Genomic DNA, 9,415 nt, shown 5'->3' with positions numbered 1-9,415 from the left:
ATTTCTATAAACCATAAATCTAGAAACAAAACCGAGGCGGTGCTGATGCTTCAGTCTGGTAAACATTTAGAGTTGGTGGAACCCCCACCAAAATGACTGTCAATCAAACAAATGGTTAATTGTTTTAGGCTTTGTGTTGTATTGTTATTCTTCTGTTTCTGTAAGACTTTTTAAACCAATCTCTGGTCGGAGGCTGGCTCTGTGTTCACCAACAGCCAACTCCATTCCCATCCCAGAGATAGGGATGATTTGGGAAGTCAGCCTGAAGATTGCTCAGTAATTAACGTTCCTGCTGGTTGGCAGATCCAATCATCAGTTGTTGCTGCACACACACACACACACACACAGTTTCCAGAAATTGAACTGTTGTCCAGTAACTGAATAAAATTGTTTTCTTTGTCTAATTGTATTCATTCATGGACTAATTCAGGTCCATGCATTAATTCCCAACACTGATGGTTCTGATCTTTTAAAAACTTCCTCTATGCGATGTATTTAAAATCCCTTTCTTCTCTGTATTCTGCTGTTCTGGGATCACATTCACATTATCTCTCCTCAACTTATCTCATTCCCTCACCTCTCATACAGTCAGCCTTAACCACTTATCTCTCTTCTCATTAATTATCCTTTTTTAATTATACATTTTGAAAAAACATTTCTTCTCTTCAACAACGGTTGTCTTTCTTAATCCATAACTCCCATGTTCCCTGGGTGGGCAGACACAGCTCTTTGTTTCAAGGTTACTGTGAGCATCTGGAACTGTTGCTGTGATATGTGAAGCAATTTATTCACAGGCGGGAGGCGTGAGAAGACCGGACCGGGGTCCTCTGGTGCCTCCAGACGCCGTGCCCAACGACCCTGTCAAGGTTGCTGCCTGTTGTTTATGGACATGTTCACAGCATCTGTGTACTTTAGAGTCCGCTGGGACTCAAGTTTGAGGTTGACGCTCTTGACATTTATTTAATTCAAACAGAGATCAAAATATAGCAGCTGGAGAGGCAGATGAATGGCATTCAGGTAAAATCAGAAGCCAAATTAGTCTGTGTGTGTGAGGACAGGTATATACAGTATACAGGTATATGAGGGCTATTATTAGAATAAAAAAATTCAATTTAAATGGTTTTTCACACCATCCCAATTTGAGTTCATTATTTCAGCCTCCATATACAGTATATATATATATATACATATATACAGTATATACATACTATATATAATCCTTTTCAGACATATTCAGAAATCCTGAATATGTATAAAGGGATTATTTAAATGGGTACAAATGAATATGTGTCTAATAGCGGGAGTTGTGTCAGTGAAGTGTCAGTGAAGTGTCAGTGAAGTGTCAGTGAAGTGTCAGTGTGTCTTTGAGTGTGATGTCTGCAGCACGTCCTCACTGATCTATTGATGTTTTTGCAAGTGTGACTCACATTTTTCATCATTTGGTGAGACAGGTCCTCCATCAATCCTGACGCAACCGCTACAGATGCACATCCATGATAGAACACACACACACACATACATACACTTTTCTGAGTGCCTGCTTAGAATCCTCATCATGGACGTTTATTACAGCACTTGAAACTTGAAATTATAGGCAGTATCATTTCCAAATTTCCAGCTGGAGGATTTACTGCTGATGCTACAAGGTTAATGAGAACATTATTGGAAGATTTTCTATGGGATTGATCACAAATGATGTTAGACAAAATGCTGTTCAGAATGCATGTATGATGTAGTATATGGGGTGTGTGCAGGGATAAGGACCAACGTCAGTTACTGGGACGTAGTGGAAATCCACAGCCCATCTGTATCAGAGTGCAGAGGGCATTCACAAACGTGCCAGTGCCTGACAAGTGGAATGAATAGTGTTCAACCTCTGTCATGCCTGACAGATAATTGACCTTCACATGACATGATCAGATTTGACTTAACCAGGATTCTGCAGAGGCACAGAAATCTCCTGAAGATAACAAGTGTAGAACCAAACATGAGTGGGGTGCGATTTTTATAAAATATCCTTTTTCTGTAGCTCCTTCTCCACCCACAGTTTGTCTGAAACTGCCCAATACTAAATACAATTTTAATAAAAAACAAAAACAAAACAAGGTACGTTTTCCTACTTCTCATTAACATGTAAATATATACAGAATAAATGTATGGCACCCAGATATGATTTTGTTCCTCAATAAATGATCCTTTTATTTATTTATGAAACAAATGGTTGCATTTAAAAACATTTTTTCCTGATAATCCCACCTTGTAATTTTCATATTTAACTGTACAATTTCATAATAGCAAGTTTAAAAAAACACAAAAAATGTCAGTGATGGCCTAGTTAGTCTCAATAAATTACCCCTAAAATCCACTCTTGCTTGATAAAAGACGACAGCCTTTTCCATCCGTTGGACAGAAAAAAGATCAAACCCACCTGTACCTGCATAAATACAGGATTTATCTCAGGCTGAGAAACATTAACTTGATTATATAACCACGTCACACACAGTCCCTGTTTGCTTTTCACGCACGAAAAGGAGTCCAATTATCCTGGAAGTCTAAAAATATGGGATGTGCAGCGCAGCAGAGGATTAAATCAATAATATGATGTAATCTAAGGCCAGGCCGCGGTAACGAAGAAAAGACTAATGGAAAAATCAAAGCCTTCGATGTTTGGACTCTGTAACATTACTCATCTGGGCTTTTGAATTGAACCTTATCTTGTCATAGTGCCGTCAAGTAATCGCCATGGCAACAGGTCACCTTGGCCTGGTGAAAATACACTGTAAACTACAGGTGAGCCTTTGAAGGACTGCTGATCTAAGTCAGTGTTTCCCAAAAAAATTTTTTTTTGTGGATCCATATTTTAAGTCACAAACCTTACGACCCAAGTCAATAGACATTATCTGTAAATCACAAAATAAAGGTGTATTTGACTATTATTGAACATTAATGAGGATATTTTATTGTAGACCGAGTGACATCTGAACAATTAGTATTACTCAAATTTTAAACATAAGCACAGGTGGAGATTTTAAACAGGCAGCTATTTTGAGGTTGGATGCAGACCGCTGTTGCCATGTTGGAAACATGATGTGAGACGACACAAAGGCAGCTATTTTGAGGTTGGATGCAGACCGCTGTTGCCATGTTGGAAACATGATGTGAGACGACACAAAAAAATTTCTTGCAACCCACCTGAGGGTCGCGATCCAGGCTTTGGGAAACAATGTTCTAAGTCACTTATAGGTGAATGTCGAAAATAATTACTTACACCTGTGTAGTAACTGACATGACACATGTTTAATCTCAACAACTCTCCCTGGTTTTATAAATATAAATAAATAAATACAATATCCTAAAATATTTTAAATAGTTAAATGCTGTCTCAAATAAAAAGTACCTATATATATACTAAACTATATTTGAGTATTTGTAACGTATTCTACTCCACTACATTTGAAGGACAAAAATGCATACTTCCAACTTTATTTTATTTACTTCACACATTATTATCTTTAAATCATTTCCATTGACGCTGCTGTCATGGTGACATACTCTGCTACATGTCTCTCTTCCAATCAGCCTGATCAGCCACACCTGCCTCCTGTGTGTGTGTTCCCTCCTGGCAGTCTACCCTGCAATCAGACTCATCACTGCCACCTGTTAACCTGTGTATATAAGCACAGGTCTCCCTCTCTGCCTGTTTGCTGTCTGTTCACTGTGCCATGCTTACCTGTGCTCCATGTGTTTTGATTTTGCTGTGTTTTTTTTATGTTGTTTTATATTTGAATGGTCTGGGGTTTGTTTGTTTTTTTAACTGAACTCCAGTGCAAATCCCCAAATAAATGTCAGCGTGAACAAAAGTATATTGGCTGCACTTTAACCACAACAGGATTAAATACTGTTTAGCTAATAAGTGTCGGGGTTAACAGACCCTAGTACTGCACCCAAAACAACACACCTTTTTGAGTGTGAGTGTGAAAAGTGTGAGTGTGAAACACACAGTCAAAAAGTCAAGACATCAGCAAGGGCTTACTGTTTTGAAGATGGTTCACACGATGACTGTTGCAGCCGTGTGTGTGTGTGTGTGTTTGTTTGTGCGCTCCACTCAAAACACACACCCTCCACATGCGTATCACAGTCAGATACTGCTGCAGTTGTTTGTTTCTGAGCGACAGCAGTTCGCAGTAATGATTACAGCACATTGACTGACTATTTTGAAGACGGTTAATTGGTAATAAAAATGTGTATAATGTGTATTACCTTAACTTATTGATTATTGTTCTAGCTGCTCGTACGAAGAGTATTTACCGTGTACTCACTGACAGATACTAAGGCTCACAGACAGACAGCTGCATCTCCGTAGCAGGTTTTGCAACAATCTGAAACGAACGGGAACACTTCCCACAATGTCACACAGGTTCCACGTGTGTGTACATACACTGGAAGCTAAATGTCTCCACAGAGGACACACTCACATACACAAATGCTGGTCCATCCAAAACGGCTCTTTAATTGGTCTAAGTGATTAATTACAGGGTAAAGGAGCCAGGTAATATAGATACTAGAATAGCTTTCAATGACCTCATTTAAATTCAATCATTAAATAGTTAAAAGGAAAGGGGAGAATACCAGGGCTGATAAGGGAATCAACGAAAAGGAGAGAGAGATAAGACTCTTAATTTAGGCCAACAGATGGAGGTTATACAACTATAACAAATATTCCTGTAAATTAGTCATAGATTTACAAAATGTGTACCAGAAATGTAAATATAAAATCAAGTCACCATAGACTCCTATCATATGTAGAATACATAAATATGACACTAACCAGCATCAAATAACACTTTATAACTATATTATTATAGTACTTAGAATACAGAAAGGATCTGTTGTGAGGCCCTGTGTGATTTTGTGCTCTGTCGTAACCTCACATGAGAAGACCCACTGAGGAGGAGCCCAAAGTTCCCAAAGACTTCCGGTCACTGTCATCCTCCAGCAAACTGTGTTCACGTGGACTGCTGTCCCAAAGTCGCCGGTCAACAAATGAAGATGTGAAGCTTTTACCTCCAAAATATTGTAAATGTCTGAAGACGTTACCTGAAATTCAGAAACAGATGTCTCCAAATAATGATTTCATCCTGGAAAAACAGCTGCTTCTCCCCATCTGAACGCAGAATGAACTCGTCATATTATTGGAACAGGAAATCTTGCTACAGAGGCTGCTTTGACTTTGGCTGCTGTATCTAAAGAAACAATTGTTCACTCCTCCACTATTTCTCACCAACAGTAAACAGTTCTAGTACCTGACGACACCAAGACGCCCACCTGTCCACAAAACACACACACGCACACGCAAAGTCCACAGGCCAACGTGGTGGACTCTTGTAAATCTCAGTGCACATTTAAGCACAAATACCACAAAAGCATTGTTGGAGAGCTGTAATTAAAACCTGCCAACTGTTCACACATTACATGAGGATAAAATAGTAACAGTCTTCTGCTTTTACTGCAGAGTACAATAAATAGATCCAACCCTTTTGTGAAATTATCACAACTTTTTTTTGTTTGTTTGTTTCAAGCACAAAGCCACAGAAAACTGTCCTTTGCTTTAAGGTAGATGTTCCCTGTTTACTTCCACGATATCCATCTGAGATTCCCTTGGTTCTCTCTCAGACCTCAGACTCCAGACTGGAAACCCGGCGCCAGGGACGAAGAATGCAGGGGCTCCCTACAGGCTGCCCCATCACTACCTGACAGGGCTGGGTGTCTGACGTAACTGGTGACGCTTGATAGGCACCATAGGCTCCATACACACTGTCTGGGTACAGCATTGCTCGCTGACCCCCACATCGGCCCCCTCCACAAGCCAGCAGATGACACACTGGACTGGGGTTGCCTGAAGCCTGGCTGTGCTGCTGCAGTTCTAAGGGTCCATGGTAGAGGGGTAGTCCTGGGTATGAGTTCAAGTAGTGGGCATACTGTCTACTGACCAAGCTCGTGGCTCTTCGTACCACGCCCCGCCCTAAACCAGTACCATGTCCCACTGCTTCTCCATATGTGGGTAGGTGGGTGGAATGCGAGTAGCGGAGCCTCTGGGCTTTTCGTACACTGGGCTTCTTCTGGTCCTCCCTCAGGTGGAGGTAGGTCTGGTTCCGTGGGAGACACAGGTTGTTTCGTAGGTGAGCAGGGTTGTAGGCCTTGGCAGGAGTCGTTTGTGTGACAACACATGGAAAAAGGTCTGGCAAAGCTGACGGAGACTGACTGGACAGGGATGACTGGGATTCATCAACATGCCGAGTCTGCTCACTGCCCCAAGTGGCTTTAAGAAAAGAGGGGCGCCGCCGCCTGCGTCTCCCTCTCAGCACTAGGTCTTCTGGTGGCCAGGAGCTGTAGTTTTCCACCCGAGGTGAAGCAATAACCTCCCCGGTAAATATGGTGTCGGCGCTGACGGCAGAGATGTGATTGCTCTGAAGGTGGTTGGCCTTCAGCGTGTTCATACATGCAGGACTTTTGTCTCTCTTTTCCTGGTTCCCCTGATTTCTTCTCTCCAAAATCCCATCTTCACAATGGAAGCTCCTGGACCTTCTGTTCTGTTGGTAGAAACCAACTTGGCTCTGTGGCAGTGATACTGGGTGAGAGGTGTAGATGTCAGGAAGTTGGAGATCCGCATAGGGAATGAAGGGAGAGTGAGGATGAGCGTCGACATAAATTCTTCCCGTGGTTTGGTAGTGATGGGGGTGCTGATGAGGGAGGGGATCACCAACAGCCAGGTGTGGACTGCTGAGGCTTGATATGGGAAGGGGCCGGTCATAGAGACAGGAAGTGGAGCGGGCAGGAAGTGTGTAACGCAGAGGTGTGGGCCTAGCCACGCTCCTTTGCTGTTTCAGAGAGGACACGGTGGTGAGAGGTGGGGTAAGGGAGCGCAGTGGGAGGGAGGAGTGGTTCTCAGTGATGTAAGCAAACCCTCCAGGTACAGCTTCAGTGGCAACCTGTGGTACACGTACAGGTATGGTTGCGCCATGGCGACTAAGATGCTCTATAGTCTTGGTGGCGTTGTCCAGGGAACACTCAACATTGGCAGTGGAGACCAGGTCTTTGGCGGTCCGCAGCATCTTCAGCATGTTGGCATGCTGAGCATAACTGGAGGTTAGGTCAGGTTTGCCTAAACCAGATGAATGGCCAGTCTCCTCCACTCCATTGAAACAACTATAAATACCCTGAAAGATGGACGGAATAGAAGACAGAAACAGAAATGTAAGATATGAAATTAGCCAAACATTTGTGATTCAAGATGGAAGTGCTTCACCAGTGATTTCCTAAATGTTTTATTTTGGAAGTAAGTCACGAGAAGTACAGTTTTACATATACATCTTTAAAACAATAATGCTGGACGTTATATATAACAACAAACCAACTTCTTTTCATATCTCACCCTGCTGATGCCCAACAGACAGTCCAGTTTGTTGGACTTGTTGAGAGAGTGTCGTAGTTTCCAGTAGAGCAGGTGTTCCCAGGCAAAGACCAGGAGGCTGAGGCCCATGGCCACCAGCAGCATGTAGAAGACGCCTGCCATGTTGTCAATGTCCAGCTTGCTGCTCATCACCTCATTTTTTTCGTTCTGGCAAATACCTGATAACCAGACTGTCTCCAAGCGCTGGGTGTCTCCTGCAGGAGCAGATGTTAGAGAGGGGACATAAAAACAGTGTTTGTTTTTAAGTTGACAGACACGGAGAATACATTTAAAGAAATATATGACAGTTTTAGTTCAAATATCAAGACTCTATTGCTACGCAACAATAAATTAGCTGTACACGAGCCTAACCTTCTAGTAATAAACAAGAAAAGACGCTAAGTCTGTTAACTAATCACTGCGGAGAATAAGCTAGCTTCAAAAAGCTGTGGATTTTAACAGAAGAGCTATGCTAATGAACATTAATAATCCTTTACAGTTCACAGGTGGTGAGTAAATGGTGGTAATGCCCATTTACGGCTGGGAAATTTAAAAATCAATAAACAGGCACTTTTTGAGAGAGGCTGCAAACTGTGAATGATGCAAATGATTATTGATTTGCAAACTGAAACTGAAAGAATTAGCCTTATCTAAGATCAGAATAAATGCTTGCTGCTAATTTATTTCACTTCCGTTCGACTGAATTCTTTCAGTCACTTTTCCATATCTTTATCTGATATCTGTACTGTCATAGGGCGATGGTTGGTGTTTGTAGCAGCATATTTCCTGCTAAAATGGTCTCAATCTTAAACTTTGAACTACACAAAGTCAACTGTGCCCAATAAGATGACAGTACTGGGGCACTTCTTCATTACCCCACACCACACTCACATAAGCTTCTCCTTGAGGTCTCTGAACAGGTGGCTACCGTCTTGAGCTGGATCCTCCCCAGGGGAGCGGAGTTATCTTAGCACTCCTTTCACCTTATGTCAACCATAAACTCACTCTTTATATGATCATGGAGAGCTCAGAGTGAGTGTGAGGGTCGGTCCTCTACTCTCAGAGGAGAGAGGATATTAACTTCACACCAGTGGCCGTCACGGTGTGTATTCACTCGTATGTGTAGGACGGGCATGTACTGTATGTGTGAGTGTGTCGTACAGATAATCGTGTCCCCAAACCTCTGCAGGATGTTAACTCTTTGCTGTAAGCCCACATCCCTGTTGACACAAACATTCAGGTGGACTGGTGCCAGTTTTTTGGTTCACATACAGGGCAGTGACGCATGAACAAATGCCGAACATAAAGAAAAGTTGTGGAATTTAAACCTCGTCCTTACTCACTGGGACAGTTACCCTGAGTGTTAGACACTGACCTGCCAAAAATGTATGGATGTTAGATTAGGTGGCATCTTTGAAGTGACCGGGGATCTCTGCTAATTTCACTTAGTTGGTCCAAGAATGACTATGCATTTGAATAGTCTGACTATAATCCTTGCAAATACTCTTTGGGACGTTTCGGTTTGGTGGAGGGCTGTGGGGTTTAAAAATATGTGCCATGGCTCAAAAAAGGTTTGGAAACACTGAACTGGTGACACATGACCACATGCCACCAAGGTCTGCAGCATCTATCCAATTACCCTTAACAGGGGCATTTATTAATCCATCCCTACTAATAACATTGGTAAGCAGCGTGACAGTGCATATGTAGCATGCATGAATATGTTTTAATGACATACTGTGTCATCTGCCACCCACCATCTCCGAGGAACTGCAGCAGGGCCAGGTCTATTAGCCTTTTCCAGCGGGAATCCTTCTGCAAAGCAATCCCATATCCTGTGGTGGCGAACACCTTCCCACTGCCAATGGTCACCAACTTACAGCCCTCATCTTTACCAGCCATGTAGTTCAGAACGGCTGCATCATAAATGAAGGCATCCAGCTTCCTGGAAGCAGAGAATTTAAA

The 9,415-nt window shown here is 42.3% G+C and overlaps 1 protein-coding gene across 1 annotated transcript in view; it reads right to left on the bottom strand.

Moving 5' to 3' along the window:
- Positions 1 to 4,154: 4,154 nt before the first annotated feature.
- Positions 4,155 to 9,415, bottom strand: part of LOC103381827 (glutamate receptor ionotropic, NMDA 2C-like) — a 33,227-nt gene continuing 27,966 nt past the window's right edge. Inside the window, exons 14-16 of the mRNA XM_017034880.2 lie at positions 9,208 to 9,395; positions 7,433 to 7,665; positions 4,155 to 7,217 (exon numbers count right to left, since the gene is read on the bottom strand). Coding sequence (XP_016890369.1) covers positions 5,670 to 7,217; positions 7,433 to 7,665; positions 9,208 to 9,395 — 1,969 coding nt within the window. The 3' untranslated portion in view covers positions 4,155 to 5,669. The remainder of the gene's footprint in view (positions 7,218 to 7,432; positions 7,666 to 9,207; positions 9,396 to 9,415) is intronic.

The sequence above is a fragment of the Cynoglossus semilaevis genome, chromosome 8 (assembly GCF_000523025.1).
Source record: "Cynoglossus semilaevis isolate Cse_v1.0 chromosome 8, Cse_v1.0, whole genome shotgun sequence".
Lineage (NCBI taxonomy): Eukaryota > Metazoa > Chordata > Actinopteri > Pleuronectiformes > Cynoglossidae > Cynoglossus > Cynoglossus semilaevis.
The sequence above is the reverse complement of the archived record's forward strand: the minus strand, read 5'-3'. Positions and strand labels throughout refer to the sequence as shown.